At 45.9% G+C, this 19,217-nt stretch overlaps 2 protein-coding genes across 6 annotated transcripts in view; one reads left to right on the top strand and one right to left on the bottom strand.

Annotated features, from left to right (window-relative positions):
* Positions 1-10,485, top strand: part of ZMYM4 (zinc finger MYM-type containing 4) — a 50,508-nt gene extending 40,023 nt beyond the window's left edge. For all 5 annotated transcript variants that reach the window (XM_087728086.1, XM_087728084.1, XM_087728085.1 and 2 more), the window contains 10 exons: positions 698-860; positions 1,180-1,233; positions 2,501-2,680; positions 3,354-3,448; positions 4,243-4,414; positions 5,348-5,499; positions 7,285-7,396; positions 7,571-7,819; positions 8,119-8,236; positions 8,328-10,485. In XM_087728086.1, the coding sequence (XP_087584212.1) occupies positions 698-860; positions 1,180-1,233; positions 2,501-2,680; positions 3,354-3,448; positions 4,243-4,414; positions 5,348-5,499; positions 7,285-7,396; positions 7,571-7,819; positions 8,119-8,236; positions 8,328-8,535 (1,503 nt within the window). In that variant the 3' untranslated portion in view covers positions 8,536-10,485. The remainder of the gene's footprint in view (positions 1-697; positions 861-1,179; positions 1,234-2,500; positions 2,681-3,353; positions 3,449-4,242; positions 4,415-5,347; positions 5,500-7,284; positions 7,397-7,570; positions 7,820-8,118; positions 8,237-8,327) is intronic.
* Positions 10,486-14,139: 3,654 nt separating this feature from the next.
* On the bottom strand, positions 14,140-18,774 carry LOC106548714 (interferon alpha-inducible protein 27-like protein 2A). Its single transcript, XM_014066148.2, has 5 exons — positions 18,716-18,774; positions 17,495-17,542; positions 16,237-16,266; positions 14,491-14,652; positions 14,140-14,407 (listed from the first exon to the last, which is right to left on the bottom strand). Exons 2-5 carry the CDS (start codon positions 17,496-17,498, stop codon positions 14,322-14,324), a joined length of 282 nt encoding a protein of 93 aa, XP_013921623.2. The 5' UTR covers positions 17,499-17,542; positions 18,716-18,774; the 3' UTR covers positions 14,140-14,321.
* Between the last annotated feature and the right edge of the window lie 443 nt (positions 18,775-19,217).

Genomic DNA, 19,217 nt, shown 5'->3' with positions numbered 1-19,217 from the left:
GTGACTCACCCCTCACTCTCCAGCCCCTGTAGATTGAAACAGCCCCATCCCTTCAGTTGATGTCTCATGATTAGATGTCTTTCTGTGATTAGACGTTTGTGGCCCTTATCCCTCTCACATGGCATGATGAAATGTCTGTCTGTAGTGGGAGGAGGGGGTAAAGAGGAGAGATTTGACCATTGTAGATACTTCCATGAAAGAACTGGATCAAGAGATTGCACAGTCCCGATCTTGATGAGGGAGGTGGGAAGAGATTGAGGATAACAACACCCTAGAATCTCTCAGGAGCCATTTAATACCTTTAGTTTGGCAAGATTCTGTCCATAAGGTATAAGCAAATAAAAGAACGGACTTGATTGAATCTCACTGTCTCATCTCTGGGTTTGAGCCTGACACATGGATCACCCTTGGACTAGATGATCTTCTGGGAATTTGCAATTGATCTTCTGGCGAATTGTAGCCCCTCCCCCATTCTCCATATCTTGAGAAGCCTAAGATGTTTGGTAAGGCTGATGCCAATGACTCATAGGATGGGTTGCACTTACATTACAGCCTTAACTATTATGGAAACGCTTGGCTTTTCTTAAGGGATGGACTCTCTCTTCAGGATGGTCAGGCTGAAGAAGGGAAGCTGTCTCTTCATTACAAATGATTCTTCACAGCTTCTGAGAAATAAGTTGCTGGCATTTCTCTCCAGGTCCCGGTTCCTATGTTTGTGCCCCCTGCCCCAGAGAGCACTGAGAAAACAAGAGAAGCCATTCCAGACGTCAAAAAGAACTCGGCTAGTCCTTTTGAGGCCGATCTTCTCCAGATGGCAGAAATGGTTGCCGAAGATAAAGATAAGGAACACTCTCAAGGAGGTAGGTGGATTTTAGAGAACAAAGGAATGCAAATATATGTGTCCCAGGATAATATTGCAGGAGTCAATCTGGGTCGGTCACCAGGATTCAAGATTTAGGCTTCTGGCCTTTTGGACTCGTGATGGCGTTTCATCCTCGGGGAACTGCTCTCTACTGTAATCTGTGCTTTGGGCTCTTCCCCGCATAGTGACTTAGACACATTGTGAGTCCCTTTAGAATAAATCTGTTTCATATAGCATTAACTAGGTTTTGGAATTTCGCTGAGTATTAATTTGTTTTAGCTGTATTGGTTTATCTTGGTCTTTCCATCTTATTTTAGGCTCTCAAACATCTGAGCATGAGCTGTTTCTGGACCCCAAAATATTTGAAAAAGGTGAGCCCATAAGTCAGATCAATGAAAAGGCAAATTTCAATTGAACATGAGAAGAAACTTTTCTTAGCAAAATAGTTATCTAGATTAGAACACACACATGCATACAAACATCTGCATACACACTTTGAAAGTTGTGTAGAGTAATAACCTTGATCATCAGTAGAGATGTCCAACCGTGGTGACTTTAAGACCTGTGGACTTCAACTCCCAGAGTTCCCCAGCCAGCTTTGCTATTTGGGAAATTTTGGGAGTTGAAGTCCACAAGAAGATAGAAGATACTATCACTATTCTAGACACTAGAAGATAGGCTCAAGATCCAATAGGCTCAAGATGCCCTGGGCCCTATCTAATAAAATGAATTTCAATGTAGAGAAAAGTCCTACACTTGGGTAAGAAAAACCAAAAGTACATGTATAAACTGGGTGAAACCAAGCTTAATAGCAGTGACTGTGAGAGGGATCTTGGAGTCTTAATGGACAACCAGCTAAATATGAGCCAGCAGTGCAGCACCAGTCAAAAAAGCCAATGCAATCCTAAATTGCATTAACAGAGGGGTAGAGTCAAGATCAAGTGAGGCACTAATACCACTCTATAAAGCCCTAGTAAGACCACACCTAGAGTACTGCATCCAGTTTTGGTCACCATACTATAAAAAAGAAGTTGAGATTCTAGAAAAAGTGCAGAGAAGAGCAACCAGGATGGTTATGGGACTGGAGGCTAAAACGTATGAAGAACGGTTGCAGGAACTGGGCATGGCTAGTCTAGTGAAGAGAAGGACCAGGGGAGAGATAATAGCAGTGTCCCAATATTTGAGAGGCTGCCACAGAGAGGGGGGGAGGGGGTCAAGCTCTTTTCCAAAGCACTTGAAAGTCAGAAAAGGAATAATGTATGTAAACAGACCAAGGAGAGATTCAACCTAGAAATAAGAAGGAACTTTCTGATAGAACAATCAACCAATGGAACAGAAGTTGCCTTCGGAAGTTCTCAGAGCTTCATCACCTGAGTCTTTCAAGAAGAGACTGGACTGCCATTTGTCAGAAATGATGTAGGATCTTCTTGGGCGGGGTGGGTGTTGGACTAGATGAGCTATAAGGTCCCTCCCAACTCTGTTAATCTGTTAAAAGTTGCCAAGGCTTGGACATTCCTGGTCCATAGCAAACACATGGTTTTTTTTAAGGCCCTGTTTTCTACTGGGCTTTTGTTGGGCCTGCTTCATAGCCTTTCCCAACTCCTTTCTGCATTCACCTTCCTTCCTTTGCAATTTCAGACCAGGGCAGCACATACAGCGGGGACCTGGAATCGGAAGCAGTGTCAACTCCCCATAGCTGGGAGGAAGAGCTGAATCACTATGCATTACGCTCCAATGCGGTGCCTGAGCCTGAGCCCGAACCAAAACAGTTCCCCAAAGGCGAATTGGAGCAGGACCTGGAGGCTGACTTCCCATCAGGTAGGTCAACTTTTGAAGAAAATGCTCCATGCATATGAAGGTGTGGTGCATCCCCTCCTAGGCCGCAACCTTTAAATATCTGCACCACTCGCAGAGTACTGTATTTTTCAGAGTATAAGATGCACCTTTTTCTGCCAAAAAAGAGGGTGAAAATCTGGGTGTATCTTATACACTGAATACAGCATTTTTGGCCTCCCGAAACCTTGCCCTCTTCACAAAAATGGATGTGCAGAGAGTTTTGGAGACCTGCAAAGTGCTCCTGGGGGCTGGGGAGAGCAAAACCAAGCAAAAAACTGGGCGTTTTTTGCTCGTTTTTGCCTCCCCCCTCCAGCCCCCAGAAGCACTCTACAAGCCGCCTAAAGGCTATGTATGCCCTTTTTCTGGCAAAAATCAGGGCTGTTTTTTTGCTGCCCCCCCCCCCTCGAGCCCCCGGGAGCACTTTGCAGCCTCTCAAACTCTCTGCATGCCACATTTTTCACAATAAAAATGAGGAGTGCAGAGGGGTTGGGACGCCTGCAGAGTGCAAACTCTTTTTTAAAAAATGTACCTCTTCAAAATCTTGGTGCATCTTATACTCCGAAAAATAAGGTAATTTTTGATTTGCCTCATTATTGAAGATCTGCCTAACTGCTACTGCTTTGCCACTAAATCTGTGCCTTTGTTTCAAAATTAGATTCCTTTGACCCAATCAGCAAAGGGCTAGGTCTCCATTCACGGGCACGAGCAAGGCGGAGACATAGAGATGGTTTCCCACAACCAAAAAGACGGGTAAGAAACATGGTTGGATTCCTGGTTTATGGCTAAAACCAGAAGGTCAAAAGATGATTTGCAAATGGGTCAATGGGCAGGTCAGGGTGCTGATGAACCAAGTCCTATTTTTCCGTCTAAGCCAACGTTTCTTATTCTTGGTCATTTGAAGACGTGTGGACTTCAACTCCCAGAAATTCTGGGTTCATTCATGAATTTAGAATTCTGGGAATTGGAGTCCTCCTATCTTCCAGCTTCAGCAGTCTCCAGTGACATAGGATATCCACAGGGGAGGTTTTCTTTCATTTTCCCCGAGAAAGCGCTGCAGTGAGGCTGGCATGTCTTAGATCAGGGGTCTCCAACCTTGGCAACTTTAAGATTTGTGGACGTCAACTCCCAGAGTTCCTCAGCCAGCTTTGCTAGAGGATCAACTTTGGTGGCTGAGGAACTCTGGGAGCTGAAGTCCACAAGTTTTAAAGTTGCCAAGGTTGGAGACCCCTGTCTTAGATGGATTTCAGCCTATTGTCAGCAACAGTGATTTATAATAATTGCAGCATCCTGCAGTCACCACCATTTGCGACCTTCCCAGCCAGCTTCCGATGAGCAAACGTCAATGGGGAAGGCAGCCGAGAAGGTTGCAAGCTACTGTCATGTGATGTATTGCTTAACCACTGATTTGCTTAACAACTGCAACCCTTAATGACAATTTTTTCGATCCCTACTGTGGTTGTAAGTTGAGGACTACCTCTAATAGTCAAACAAAGCGCAACTCTTTATAATGCACAAACCATTTTTTTTTACTTTCCTTCCTTCAGGGCAGAAAGAAGTCCATTGTTGCTGTGGAGCCTCGAATCCTGGTTCAGAGTTCCTATCCAGGCTGTTCTGTTTCCGGGATGAGTCTCAAATACATGTATGGGGTGAATGCCTGGAAGAACTGGGTCCAGTGGAAGAACACGCAGGAAGATCAAGGAGACGTGAAATTTGGAGGTAATGCCTTTTTGTTTTGTTTAGTTATCTTCGTTTTAGGTTTGGGTTCAGTGGTGGAAATAAAAAAGCTCAGCCTTTGGACAGAATCATGTTAAAATAACCAAGTAGTAGGCTAGTATCTGGAGGAAAATTGGATCATAATACTTTGAAATGTATCATTTAGGAATACTAGAAGCGGGTTCATAGGGCTCATTGGCTAAGACGCTGAGCTTGTTGATCAGAAAGATTGGTTCAAATCCTTAGCTCCGTGTAACAGAGCTCACAGGAGCTCCTGTTACTTGATCCAGCTTCTGCCAACCTATCAGTTCGAAAGCACATAAAAATTGCAAGTAGAAAAATAGGGACCACCTTTGGTGGGAAGGTAACAGGGTTCCTTGTGCCTCGGGCGTTTAGTCATGCCGGCAACATGACCACGAAGACCTTTAGTCATGCCGGCCACCATGACCTTTTCGGACAGCGTTGGCTCATTGACTTTGAAACAGAGATGAGCACCGCCCCCTAGAGGTGGGAACGACTAGCACATATGTGTGAGGGGAAACTTTACCTTAGAAACGGGTTTTAAGACCCTGATTCTTAATTCTGCAGCAGGAAAGCCCATCTAAGACAGTTTTTGGCTTAGGTTCGTTGTTCTACTTGCGGTTCTTTGGGTTCCTTTATACAAATTATATGTTCCTTGACTTCTCTCTTATTCGGGGATGCTGTTGAAAGAAAGTCAAGGTGGCAGCCACAATCATCTGACCAAAGCCCTGCCCCCCCCTTTTTTTTTGAGGTGTGGCTTTGATTGTGTGATTGTGGCTGCCATGCTGATTCCTTTTTCTGATGGGCCCCGTCTCTGTGGACTCTCCTGCCGCTTTTGATAATTAACTCTAGAAATCACCTTAAAGGGCTGAGCTGAGAACCATCTCCTTCTGATGGTCCTTCTCCCTCCTACAGTTCGATCTGTGAAGCTCAAAGAGGACATCCTCTCGTGTTCCTTTTCGGAGTTGAGTTTCGGCTTGTGCCAGTTCATCCAGGAGGTGCGGCGACCAAATGGCGAAAAGTATGACCCCGACAGCATCTTATACCTGTGCCTTGGAATTCAGCAGGTTATTTTTCTTCTTTACATCCATTTTCTGGAGTTGCATGTTTGACCTTGCAGGAGTAGCAGAAAGAAGTATATAGAAATGGCAGATGGGCTTATTAATTAGACTGGGCTTTTATGAACCTCCCTTGTTATCACTCTGTTTTTAGGTCCTAGCTTTTGTATGCAAAAACAGCTCTCCCCTCCATATTGCTGGTCCCTAATTCTGAATGTAGAAAAGAACATTTGTTGTTCAGAATCGAGCTGTGGAGTCCTTGGTGTTCTCCGAGCTTGGTTGCTTTCTTGCAGATGTTTTCATGACCTGACTTTGTAATATCACTGTTGGGATTAAGTGTGGGGTTTGCTCCCTGTTTACATGTTGGCCTCCCGACACCCCCCCCCCCTTTGCAAAAATGGCCGTACACAGCCTTTAGGAACCTTCCAGGGTGTTCCTGGGGGCTGGGGAGGGCAAAAATGAGGGGGAAACGGACCGTTTTTTTGCTCAGTTTTGCATAGCCCCCAGGAGCACTCTACAAGCCTCCTAAAGACTTAAGCATGCCCATTTTTTGACAAAAAACGCGCCTGTTTTCACAAAAAAATGGGCAATTTTGGGGAGTTCTGCAGAGTGCAAAACCTTTTTTTTTAAATTTGCCTCTTCAAATCTTGGTGTGTCTTATACTCTGAAAAATATGGTAATTAACCTTAAATGTAAGTCAAATCCAATTAAATCAGACTTTTATCCTGGTCCTTCCCACTATTTTTGGTATGCCAGAAAAAATCAAGGCTGCCCTTTAGTCAAGGAAAGGTTTGCACAGTTTTATCTTTACCTTAAAACATGGGCACGGTTACTGTGGGGCAGGAGTACTCAAGCGGTGGGATGGAGCCCTTTAAGGCGATTCAATCTACTTTCAAAGAAAAACTCCCCTTGATCTGGCTTTCTTGGGAAAAGGAGCTGTAATAGTTCAAAGTTTGAGGAATAGGCATTTACAGGTAGTTCTCAGCGTACAACCATTCATTAAGTCACTGTTCAGAGTTAACAGGGCATGGAAAAAACTGACTTGTGACCATTACACCATCCCCACAGTCACATGATCAAAATTCAGATGCTTAGCAACTGATTCATATTTATGATGGTTTCAGTATCCCTGGTTTTTGCAACCTTCCAACAAACAAGATCAGTGGGGAATCAAGATTCATTTATTCACTGCTGATTGGGTAGGAAAGAAAATATAGATATAAGTCTACATCACATCTATGAAATGCCATTGTTTCTATCACTTTCCCAAAGATGATTAAAGGAGGAACAACTTTTATTTTGTGGAGGTGAGGTGTCTATATTCCACATTTAGAGTTATTGTTACCGATTTACTTAAATCAGATGTCCAAGAACTCAGAAAATGGCTTGTTCTCTTACCCCCTCCCTACCTAAGAAAGTCAGTTTGAATGATATCCCTTGCCAAAGAGGTCGATAGTCAAATTTCAAAATCTCAGTTTGAGGATGACTTGATTTTAAAATAGGTGGCATACACCAAGAAATCCCCTATGTATTCTCATATGGACCTGGCTTATCAATTGAACATTGTACCTGAAGGAATACTTGAGGTCCTGCTTGAAAATAGGGCTAGTGGGAGCATCTTGATCCTATGAGGACCTGTATTTTCTGGCTACTTTCCAAGCCCTTCACAAAGTATCGAAGCCGGTTGTATTAAGATGGGATGACAGAACTGAATCTGTTGCTAGGCCAGAGGCTCAGTCTCTACATTTCTACATAGTCATTTTTTCTTTCTTTTTTTTTTCTTCTCCTTTGCAGTACTTATTTGAGAACGGTAGAATAGATAACATTTTTACTGAGCCCTACTCCAGATTTATGATTGAACTTACAAAACTGTTGAAAATCTGGGAGCCTACAATACTTCCAAACGGTAAGCTTGGCAAATTTGTTTGGTTAGTAAAGGCTGTTGGTGGTGGCCCCTTTTGAAAAGGGAGCAAATAGCTTTGAAAGAGGATGGGGGCTTAATTCCAGATGTGCGCCTTTGATTTGATCCAGCTGAAGTGACTTTTCTTGTTGTTATTTTCTTTCTTGCTCAAACCTGCAGGTTACATGTTTTCAAGGATCGAAGAGGAGCACTTATGGGAGTGTAAGCAGCTGGGTGCCTATTCCCCCATTGTGCTGTTGAACACGCTGCTTTTTTTTAACACCAAATACTTCCAGCTCAAGAATGTCACCGAGCACATGAAGTTGTCCTTTGCCCACGTCATGCGACGCACCCGGACTCTGAAATATAACACAAAGCTGACTTACTTACGCTTCTTCCCACCTTTCCAAAAGCAGGACGGAGAACCAGGTGGGTAAACCTATCCTGCTTGCATCTTCTCAGGGAGTGTGGTTGATTAGCCTCCAATCTTGGGATTTCTTCCCAGTCACCCATTCAAGCACTAACCGGGTTAGGCCCTGCTTAGTACTTTAGAGCCATCCAGGTCCAGCATTGCCATTTCATTTGCAGCTCTTTGTGTAGCATTCCACAAAGAACGCTGGGCTAGAAAATCAGAGTTTTCCGCTGGTTGTCTTGCTGCTGTTGGGTTGGGGGGTTATTTGGCCTTTGCGCCCCATTTTCCGTCTCTGATCTTCCTTTTCCACCTGTAGATAAAATAGTGGGCAAAAGGAAACGTCATGACGGCGAAGAAACCGTAGAGATGGTTGAGAACACGGACAATCCTTTGAGGTGCCCAGTTCGGCTCTATGAATTCTACTTGTCAAAGTGGTGAGTGATGCTACATCTTTGGGCTTGTTTTTCCTCAAAGGAGAGTTCCCAACCTCTCCTCCAATCCTGGCCCTTTTCTTTCCCCACCCAGTTCTGAAAGCGTGAAGCAGAGGAGTGACGTCTTTTACCTCCAGCCAGAACGTTCATGCGTTCCCAATAGCCCAATGTGGTATTCCACTATGCCAATAGATCCTGGGACTTTGGACATCATGCTAACGCGCATCCTCATGGTAAGGGAAGTGCACGAAGAACTTGCCAAAGTTAAACCGGAGGACTCGGATCCGGAGCTTTCGGACTAAACTTGGGCGAAGGGGAGGTTCCCTCTTTTGTTTGTTTGTTTGTTTTGGTTTTGTTTCCTTCCCTTTCCATGGTATCTTGCAAAAAAGCACCGAACTGAGATTGCACCTGGCCTTCAGAAAAATCACTCATGTCTCACACACACACACACACACACACACACATAGACACACACAAACACAAAACAAACCCTCCGAAGGCACAGCGGAAGCTGCAAAAGGTTGCAAAATGAGACTCGAAGGATGGAAAACGGCAGACGACGCAGGAACACTGGAGAACTTTCAGTGGCTGCAAATGCTCGTGAAAATGCTCGAAGAAAAGATGAACTGGAGACCTGTCTCTTCCCCTCTCCCTGCCTCCCAAGTGGTGCTTGTTAGTGGAATAAAAAAAACAATTATGGATGTGTTTTCTTGAAAAAGGAAAGCAGTGGTGTACATCCTTCCCTCCTAACCATGAAAGCAAAGGAAGCTAGATTTAGACGCACACCCCAGGGTGATTTTGCAGTGTAGCTGCCACCCACCCATGCATGGGGTGGGTGGGAATTGCCTAACACTTGCTATAGGACACCAAGCAGAACGTAGTGAGACGGACGCCTATGGGAATGCCATCTGTAACATACACGCCAGGTCCCTTCCTTGCCCTCTCCCCTTTTATAATTTTCAAAGGGGGTGGGGGGGCTTTTTAGGAAAAAAATGTTGGGTTGTTCAAAAAGACTTGGCCAGAAGCTGAGGCAAAGAAGGGGAAACTTGGTGGGCTGCCATCATGTTTTCTGACTTTTGAAAAACGCTGGCTGCAGGAGCAAATCAAGTTTAGCCAGGCCACCTCAGCCATGGTTTTATGAGGAAACGACTCATTTCTGAATGAACTCGCGCACACATACTCAGCCGCCCCATGCAGACAAATAGGATTTGGTCTTCAGCCCTCCAAAACCACTTGACTGCTTTCTTAAGAGCAAGATATGCAAAAGTGGTCCCTGAGAAATTGTATCCCACCTCCCTGGGTTTTTTCCTTCTTCTTTAACTGGCCTAGGCAGTCACTATTCACGCATTTATAAATTACTTTTACAAAATCCAGTCGAGTTGGAATGCCGGGGGCCTTCCAGATGTTTTGTTCTTTGCATTATCCCACTCACTGGTTGATTTAAACAAGGTATTGTTAATCCTCAGCATGATTTGTGTACCGTCACTTTTCATTTAAAAAAAAAAAAGGCATAGAAATCAGATTCCAAATGTGAAAGAGAATTTGGGTGGCTTGGCTTTGCCTCTTCCCCGCTCCCTTCCTCTGGGTAGGAAAAAAAATCCCCTTTATCAAAAGGCGGGGTGCGTAGGCTTAGCCAAGTCCATTTTTTCACCACCTTCCTCAAGCCGAAGATGTTTTTCCCCCCCTCCGTCTCCAAAAGATCACTTTGAAAATTGAAACTATTTTTTAAAAGAAAAAAAAATCCAGGAAAAAAAGTGTACATTTTTATTAGCGGTTTTGTCCATTCACCAAATTTCTAAAGAGTTCTTTAAAAAAAAAAAAAAGCAAAAGAAACAACCCTGTTGGTCTCTCCAGCATTGAACAAAGCCTTTTGTGTATGTATGTGTGTGTGTGTGCGCGTGTGTGTTTGGGGTATTCTTTTTAACAGTAACAAAGGTTAACAATAAAATCAGAAAGTAGTCTTCTCTTTTTGCTGTTGTGTACTTGATCGTTCCGTCTCCTGCCTCCTGTGACGAAACCACTGGTGTATTTTGGAAAATGCAGAAAACTGTAGAAGCAAATCAGTCTTTTCGAAGTACTGGACCTCCTGTCATATTTCTGTAATCTTTAACTTCCCTTCACTCTCCACGTCCTTCATTTTTAAACAGATAGCCCACATTTTATATATTAAGGCAAATAATTACAAGCTCGAATGGATGAAGAGATGTGGCAGAGCTGTGACTTTTCCAATAAATTTCCCAATTTGAATTGCATCGATTTTTTTAGGTGTTTTTAAAATATGCACGTGTATATTTTATTTATTACCTTTATATCCTGCCCACCTTGCGGCTCAAGGCAACCGTTTCATCAGCAAACGTGGCTTTCTGGCATTTGCCAAAAGAAAGTCCCCAACACTAAAAAATAATAAATGAAAAGTTGAGACAGGAGGACAACCTTGTTCTAGGCCGTTTCGTGTGTGGTGTGTGCAAAAAGCAAACACCTAATTGGTGTCAATTGCACAGAAATGTGCGCAGAGGTCTCCTAAGCACACATCAGGGGAAGCCATCATAATTGTGACTGTCTCTAGCAGTGTCAGGTCGACATAAGGCCATTTATTTAATGACCAAAGTTACAACCGCACTGGAAAAAGTGACTTATGACCGTTTTTCACATGTCTGTTGCCGCATCCCCAAAGTCACACAAACAAAATTCAGATACTTGGCAACTGGTTCACGTTTGATGAGCAGTGTCCCCAGGACACACAATCACCTTTTGTGACCCAGGAAAGTCAGCAGAGAAGTTAATAGTTTAACAACCAATTTACTTACAATTGTGGCAAGAAAGGTGGTAAAATGGGGCACTTAACTGTCACATAGTGACAGAAATTTTAGGCTCGGTTGTGATCGAGTACTACATGCATTCTTTATCTTTCCCTTTAGGAAACTCCTTTGTTTGCTTTCAGAATCCAACAGGAAGGGAATTACTTAGACCATCTCCTATAGCAGTGATGGGCAACCTTTTTGGCGTGGTGTGTCAAAAATCGGCAAAAAATCGAGCATAACTCGCGTTGTGTGTCACTTCGACAAAAACATAATTTTGCGCAATTTATAGTTTAAACTACAAAAATATATAATTGCAATATAATTGTATTTAATAAACCAAAAACAAATTATTTAACATAGCTGCTTAGTAACTTCTTTGTTCATCAGTCGATTTCGTATGTTGCCCTTGATATTATTATCAGTATCACTTACCAACGGTCCTGCTTAGCAACCAAAATGTTGGCTCAGAAACTCTGGCATTGAAGCGTGCAAGTCTTAAAGCTGTCAAGTTACAAGAACCTTGCACCCCTAACCCTTTAGGAAAAAAAACCCAGGGGTCTTCAAACCTGACAGCTTTAAGCCTTGTGGACTTCAACTCTTCAACTAAAAGAGAGACTGATAAATATTAAAAAAAATAAAACCAAAAAGCAGCTACTGCAGTGGCTTAGAATTTTACTCAATTACTGTTGAGCCCATGGAAAGTTCTGCAGCCCCAGGAGCAAAGGAAGGGGGACGGAGAGAGAGAGATTGGCTGTTTGGGGTGCTTGAAACCACCTGGCCCTCCCCAAAGGAAACCCTCATTTGCAGGATGAGCCTCGACTGGCTCTGCCCAGCGGGGTTACCCCAAGCGCCATTGGGCAGCGACGGATGCTTATCCTTTTTCCTTCGGCTGCTTCAGCTTTGACTTCAGACACCCCAAGGGAGGGACTTTATCGGGCCTCCCCCTCCCCACCCTTTGAATGAAGGTGTGATATGGCTCCTCAATCCCTGCTCTTTAACCCAGCCAGAATTACAGGAGGGCTGCCCCCGTTCTGCTTTCCGGGGTGGATCTTAGCCGAGGGACACCAAGACCCCAGAATGGGTGGGGGGTGGGGGAAGAGCTTCTTGACGGAGGCCACGATCGACTTTTGGAAGTTGTGTTTTTGTAAAATAAGATTAACCTTTGGATGTGTTTGTTCCGCTTGGCCAGCGGCATTTTCTCCCACTTAATCCCGGCGGATCCTGATATCTGAGCTGGAAAACTGCAACCCCCCGGAAATGATGACGCCCCGCTGAGTAGCTGGGACTTGCAGAAAAAGGCTGCAGAGAGAGAAGCGTTCGATCCGTAATCCGTCTGTGGGGGGCGCTGGGGACAGGCCGGGCCCCTTCTTCCCACCTCTATCCCCCCCACTCTTGAGGGACAAGCCCTTTCCCCTGTCCCAACGGTGGAATTTGAGGCTACCTCTGCTTTCCCTCTCCCTCCCTCAGTTGTGCAGCAGCGGCAGCGGCAGCTCTCAGCCTGGGCGGCAGCGTCACGCAGGCTGTGGAAGGAGGGGGAGGAGGAGGGAACCAAAGAGAGCTTTTACCGAGTCTGCGCCCCACAGCCAGGACCGTCCTGGCGCCTCAAGCCGCGTTTCTTCCTGCAAAGCCCTTCTGGCGTCAAGCGGAACTCTCGGGTTGCCCGAAGGGCTTTGCAGGAAGAAACGCGGCTTGAGGCGCAAGGACGATCCTGGCTGTGGGGCGCAGACCCGGTAAAAGCCTCTCTTTGGTTGGTTCCCTCCTCCTCCTCCTCCTCCTCCTCCTCCTTCCACAGCCTGCGTGACGCTGCCGCCCAGGCTGAGAGCTGCCACTGAAACAAGTTTGGGGAGCATGTGCGTGTCACCCGAAATGGCTACGCGTGTCAGCACTGACACGCGTGTCATAGGTTCGCCATCACTGTCCTATAGGATGGTGTTCTACCCTTCCAAACATCCCGGAGGAATTCTTGTTTGGAGTAGGGAAAGATGGGGTCTCTCCGAGAGCTTTGTATGAAGAAAAGCAGGAGGGTTCTGCACAGCAGTCTTGGGGTTTGGGAAATGAACCCCATACTTCCTGGGGTGAAAGGGTGCTCTTTCGCAAAACTGAAGCCGCCAGTCAAGCAGAAGCAGAGATGCTGGATTAGCCCCCATTACTGAAGCAGGAAAACGGGGTTCATTTTTTTTGCTAAACTCTCCATTATGTAAAAGGGGTGCAGTGGCTAAGATGCTGAGCTTGTCAATCAGAAAGGTCGGCAGTTCGAATCCCTAGCGCTGCGTAATGGAGTGAGGTCTTGTTACTTGTCCCAGCTTCTGCCAACCTAGCAGTTTGAAAGCAGGTAAAAATGCAAGTAGAAAAATAGGCACCACCTTTGGTGGGAAGGGAACAGCTTTTTGGGTGCCTTCCGAGTTTGGTCATGCCAGCCACATGACCAGAGAACTCTTCAGACGGCGCTGTCTCTTCAGCTTTAAAACAGAGGTGAGCCCCGCCCCCTAGAGTCGAGAACGCACATATGTGCCAGGGGAACCTTTACCATTATGTAAAGGTGCAATAGAGCAGTAAAGGGAACTGAATTATTGGGAGCTCAAGTGATCCTCAATTTATATCCATTCCTTTGACGTTGCAGCATGGAAAAAAATACTTGTAACCAGTCCTTGTGTTTATGGCTATTTTAATATTCCCAGTCATGTGATCGCATCTTTCCCCAGAATGATATCTGACGGGTTTTTGTTAGCTATTTCCAGTCCAGTTTCCTAATCCTTAAGATTACAAAGAATTAAACAGAATATAGCATTTCTAAGGAAGAACAGCCTCTGATTTACCCCTTCCCCAAAAAGGTGAGCCTCCCAGATGGACTGGGACAGTTTAGAACAGAGTTTTATTTTGCTTTTGTCCAGCAGCAACAAGGGAGAAAACCCCATCAATGGATCCCATGAGATAGGAAAAAAGTTTACTTTTTGCCTTGCACATCTGTACTGCTTTGAAGTTCAGAAAAGAGCCTTGGGGGTTTGCCTCTTAGGGACCAGAAAAGAGGCGGCGATTGCGAATTCTATTAATGGAAACCCACCGAGATGGACGTCCCGTTACATTTCATATAAACTGAAGCACACAAAAATTACAAGGTATTTTTATTACAATAAAAGGCACAAGTCCATGAGAAAGCGAGCTAAACGTAAATAATTCAAGGAGTCTTCTGAAGATACAGCCGTTTCCCCTTCAACAAGGTTTCTTTTTGGAGGCCTTTGACAGCTAATATTATGGAGAAGGGGTGGGGGGGGTGTTCTCTGGCCCCCTCAACCGAAAATGCCTGTTATGGCTCCCAGCACTGCTCCTGTGGCTGCTGCTGCTGCTGACACAGCAGTCGGCATCCCGGCAGCCCCTAGACAGAGGAAGACAAACAATAAGGTGCCAGTCCTCATTGACCAAACCAATCCTTGTGCAGGGCCAGGGCAGAACACTTACCAATGGACTGCAGGGTGGCAACCACACCCCCAGTAATCACTCCGCCTCCGTTTGCAATGGCAGAAGCAGACATCATTTTGGCGCCAAGTGAACCAATTGTAATTCCTGCGCCAGTGAAACCCGCAGCGCCAACTATGGCCGGGACGCCCACCGCTGCCACCCCTGTAGAGCAAGAAAGCAAATGGAAATGAGTGAGGTCCCTGTGTGGGCAGGAAGAGTTCTCAAACTTTCAGATATCACAGAATGATATCTGGTTTAACTGCTGCGGACAGGAAGGCCCTACAGAGAGTGATCAATTCGGCACAAGAAACCATTGGTTGCCCTCTGACACCACTGGATGACATCGCCAGGCCTCGCTGCTTTGATGGCAAACCTATGGCATGCGGAGCAGAGGTGGCACAAAGAATCCTCTCTGTGGGCACACGCCATTGCCAGTGGCTCTTCATACACGCCAGCCAGCATGGGAATTGGAGTACTTGAGCTAACCCCTCTCCTACCGAGGATGGAAAAGAGCCATGCACTTCCAGCAATGCCAACATAGGGCTTTTGGTGTTCCTCCAGAAGATGGCACAAAGTTGAATTGCGCTCCCTAATCCCGCAGTGAGTCCCCCTCCTTGAGAATAATTTAGATTCCCCATCCTGGTTTCCTCCAGGTACAGGTAGTCCTTGAATTATAACCATTAGGACTAGAAATCCAGACATAAGGCAAGGCACCCATGTGATCAGACTCCAGGGGAAGTTTACATTTTTTTTGAGGCCGTTAAGCAAATAACATGGTTGTTAAACCAATGGGCCGGTCATTAAACAACCCCCCTCTTCTGAACCTGAGAAAAAAACATTGCAAATCAGTCCCCGTGACTGCAGGACACTGTAACCGGTTATGAAGGCCAGCCTATTGCCAAACTGGAGGTTTTTAAGAACAGAGTGGACAGCCATTTGTCTGGAATGGTGTCCTCTGTGTGGACACATGCCATTGCCAGTGGCTCTTCATACACGCTGGCCAGCTGGTCTTCATGGCCTGAAACAGCACCCAAGCAGCTGTTTTCCAGGCTGTTTGGGGGGCTTTTTCCGGGCTGCTTTGGGGTTGGTTTTGGAGGCCTGTAAAACAGCTAGAAAACGGCCAAAAACCAAGCATGCGTGCACCAGCCAGTTGGACTTCAGGTTTCCAGCGCTCCGGCGTGCACACATGCACACATGTTCCAGTTTGGGGCCTCAGTGCCGAAAAGGTTCACCATCACTAGTATAGGGTCCCCTGCTTGTGTAGGGGGTTGGACTAGAAGACCTCCAAGGTCCTTCCAACTCTGTTCTTCTGACCATATTGGGGGAGTAGAAGCAACATTCTACCATAGCTGGAAATGTTTTATAGGCTGTAAAACTTTCATCCCAAGGCTGACATAACCCTAAGCAGTTGTAAGTCAAGGACTAACTATACAAATACTATAATCCCAGGATTCATGACCAGCAAGGTTAACTCTTTTCCTGTTGCCAGTCTAGGAGCTTTTCCTTTTGAATAGGAAGCCCAGAATCCCCGTCCACTGTTCAAGGCTTTTGGGGGATAGAGTCCAAACTACTAGAGAACATCAGCTAATTGACTTCTCTCTTCCAGCCCTCAGCCCTCAGCCCCCCCCCCCCCCCCCCCCCCCCCCCCCGGTAAAAGGCAAGGACCAAGAGAGAAATCTCAAACCCTCCAGTTCCCCACAAGGAACTGCACTTACATACTGGTGGAGGAAGAAACTAGGAACTTACCCAGGCCAATTGCAGCACCAAGTATAGACTCTGGGGATAAAGAGACTTAGGTTAACAAAATGAAGATTATAGTGCACAGGAATTAAAATAAAATAAAAACACAACCCAAACAAAAGTAGTGCAATCGCAATCAAGACAAAATTGGACAACCGCTTGCTGAATTCTAGTTTCTTGACTATATTCATCCAACCACGTTTTCCAACCTCCATCATAAATGGGTCCAAAACACTGGTCATCTACCCTTGGGTGATAGCACCCTCCTGTGACCCTTAAGAGACTGCTGGAAAGCTGCCAAGCCATATTTCCCAGAGTGTGTCATGATACTTAGAGAGATCACACGACAACAAATGGAAGGTGGTTGGAGCCCACTCCTCAAATCTGGTGCACAAAGTGCTAAAAGCTAAATGAAAAGCATTCAGGCACAAATAATCAGGAACACAGTTAAATTCTACACAGCAGTTTCCTACCTGCCAGTTTTGTTATTAACTCTAGCTTCATTTAATACAGTTTAGGATCTAAGGAGGTGCCTCTGCCAGTTAAAAGGGGGGGACCCATTTTATGGCTGCAAGGGCCTCCCGTAGCCCTCTGCCAACAAAAACGGAGCTCGGGGCAGGGGCATATGGCCCCCCCCGGGCTTCGTTTTCACTGGCAGAGAACTCTAAAAAAACCTAAAAACAAAACCAAAGGAGAAATGTTTCCTCTTTTGCATTTGAGCATGGAAGAAGGGACAGGAAAGGAGAAAGAGGAACGACAAAGAAAAAGAAAGGAAGAGAGCAAGGAAGGAAAAATAAGGAAAGAGGGGAAGGAAGAAAGGAGAATGGAGAGGGAAGAAAAAAGAAAAGGAAGGAAGGAAGTGGGGGAGTTAGGGAGGGAGATTATAATGAGGGAGGGAGGGTCTCAGGGAAGTCCTGCCTTAGCATTTGACCACCAGAGGTGCCCTGACATGAGTGATGTCACTGGCCAAAGCAGCCATGGCCCCACCCCCACCCTCTGAAGTCCAACAAAATCCTGATGCTGCCCTCAATGAGAGAGTTTGACACCCCTGCTGTAGAGTGATTTACCTAGGTTGGTTCATTTCAGGGTAATAAAAACAATGAGAAATACTATTTCCAAACTAAACCAATTGGGAAAAGGGAAAATTAAGGGGCGGGGGGGGGGGGAGAGGGGAAGGCCTGAGGGAAAAGCATCTGCTTTCAGGACGGAGTGGAAGGAAACTGCCTTGCTAGCACGTGGGAGGCACCCAAAAGAACAAACTCACCCATGGGTAACTCTTGGTCTTCCTTCCGGGCTGATGCGGAGAAAAAACCTGCAGAGAGACAAAAGGCAACTATGGTTTTTATATTTTTAAGAAGGTTGTGATCTGTGGGAAGTTATCATCCAGCCCTCTCCCAGAAAAATGAAATATCCTAGGAAATATTGAAAAGGCAGAATATTTCTCTGGATGTGAAAAGAAACATGTTTCAAAAGACAGAATAGTTGCCTACAGCTTTCTGCCCATCCCCAGCTAATGGGCCATTAAGATGGCCAGGCCAGCCCACTTTACATAATAAAGACTTCTCCTCACTGCAGCTGTAGGGGGAAGGGATATTACTCAACTGACCACAAGGCAACTGAGAACTCATCGCAGCCTAGAGTAGCCCCCTGCATGGCACCAGGGGAGTCTGACAACCAGTCAGAATACATTTCTTACACAGGAACAGGAAACAGAGAGGTGGGACTGAACAGGGTATAAAAGCCTAGCAAACTCCTTCCTCAGCCCTTCTCTTCTTCTCCATCAACATTGAAACATGTGATCACCTTTTCTGGTCAGGGCTCAAGCCATGTGGCCCTGTCCAACAATAAACCATCTTTCCAAGCAGCCTCCATGTCTCCAGTGTCTTCTTCCCCACTTGGAGCTGAACCCAGAAGGACATTTCTTTCAATATTAAAAGTCAATGGATAAATGTTAATAGTGTCTACAAGAATGTATATTTGTGAATATAAATGGAAAAAATAATTTTTTTAAAAGAGCCCCTCCAACCCTCATCTTCCCAGGTGTTGGTGGGGCACCGGGGGTGGGGAGAAGCCCCAGGGAAGGTGTTTGCAGCCCCCTTTCCCACTACCGCAACCCCCCCCCCCCGCCTTGCACGTGTCCCCCAACAGACTCCTTGGGCTTAGCTAAAGCAGAAAGAGCGCTAGGAGACCCTTCCTCACCCGTTAAACCAGCCCTGGCCAGCTGGTTTCTGACCCAAACGCCGGCATTCAAGAGCCCCCGCCCTCTCCCATCTTCCCAGGTAGGGGGAAGCCCCAGGGAAGGGATGACGTGTTCACAGCTCTGCTTCCCACCACCACAAACCCCCTCCCCTCCTTGCACCTGTCCCCTCACGCAGAATCTCCTCGGGTTTAGCCAAGGCAGAAAGAACGCTGGGAGACCCTTCCTCACTCGTTAAAGCAGCCCTGGTTCAGTTTGCTCCCACTTGGAGCTGCCGCAAGAACTTACCAGCGCTTGGAACAAGCGAGTAGCGAACGGAGAAGCGGCGCCTCCTTCCCCTCCTTTTATGGAAGAGGCGTGGGGGAGGGACTTTCGATTCCCTACTCGCGACCGCAGGAAAACGAAAGTGAATCCAGGAAAAGGGGAGGGGGTGGAATCTTTGGGCTTCTTGGCTTCCATTCAAGCCACAACTAAACATTGGGGCTTTTCCCCCTCTTTTTTTCCCCGGAACAGAATTAAAAATGGAAAGAAAGCATTGGGGGGAGGGGTGTGTGTGAAAAAGCTATGAAAGGTTTTGAAGAAGCGAGAAAGCAGGATAAGGGGAGGATAATTCGGGGGTTCCATTTCGAGTGGGGGCCGCCTTAAGAGGAAGAAACAAAAATGAGATCCAGGAAAGAAGAAATTATCGGTTTCTCAAAGCAAAATAGTTTGCATTTAGGGGCGGGGTACAGAGGCAGGTATTTTTTTTTTACAGGGGCAGCTTGTCCGGGGTTTCACATGTTGATTCTAG

The sequence above is a fragment of the Thamnophis sirtalis genome, unplaced genomic scaffold (genome assembly GCF_051295495.1).
Source record: "Thamnophis sirtalis isolate CommonGarterSnake01/CBP01778 unplaced genomic scaffold, rThaSir2_p1.2 scaffold_13, whole genome shotgun sequence".
Taxonomy (NCBI): domain Eukaryota; kingdom Metazoa; phylum Chordata; class Lepidosauria; order Squamata; family Natricidae; genus Thamnophis; species Thamnophis sirtalis.
Note: the sequence above shows the minus strand (reverse complement) of the source record. Positions and strands in the feature narration are given on the sequence as shown.

What these genes read in the sequence shown, in the direction of transcription:
- LOC106548714 (XM_014066148.2), bottom strand. An exon ending in TGGTGCTGCAATTGGCCTGG is followed by an intron (nt 14,653 to 16,236) that starts GTAAGTTCCTAG and finishes CTTGCTCTACAG; the next exon opens with GGGTGGCAGCGGTGGGCGTC. An exon ending in TGCCACCCTGCAGTCCATTG is followed by an intron (nt 14,408 to 14,490) that starts GTAAGTGTTCTG and finishes TCCTCTGTCTAG; the next exon opens with GGGCTGCCGGGATGCCGACT.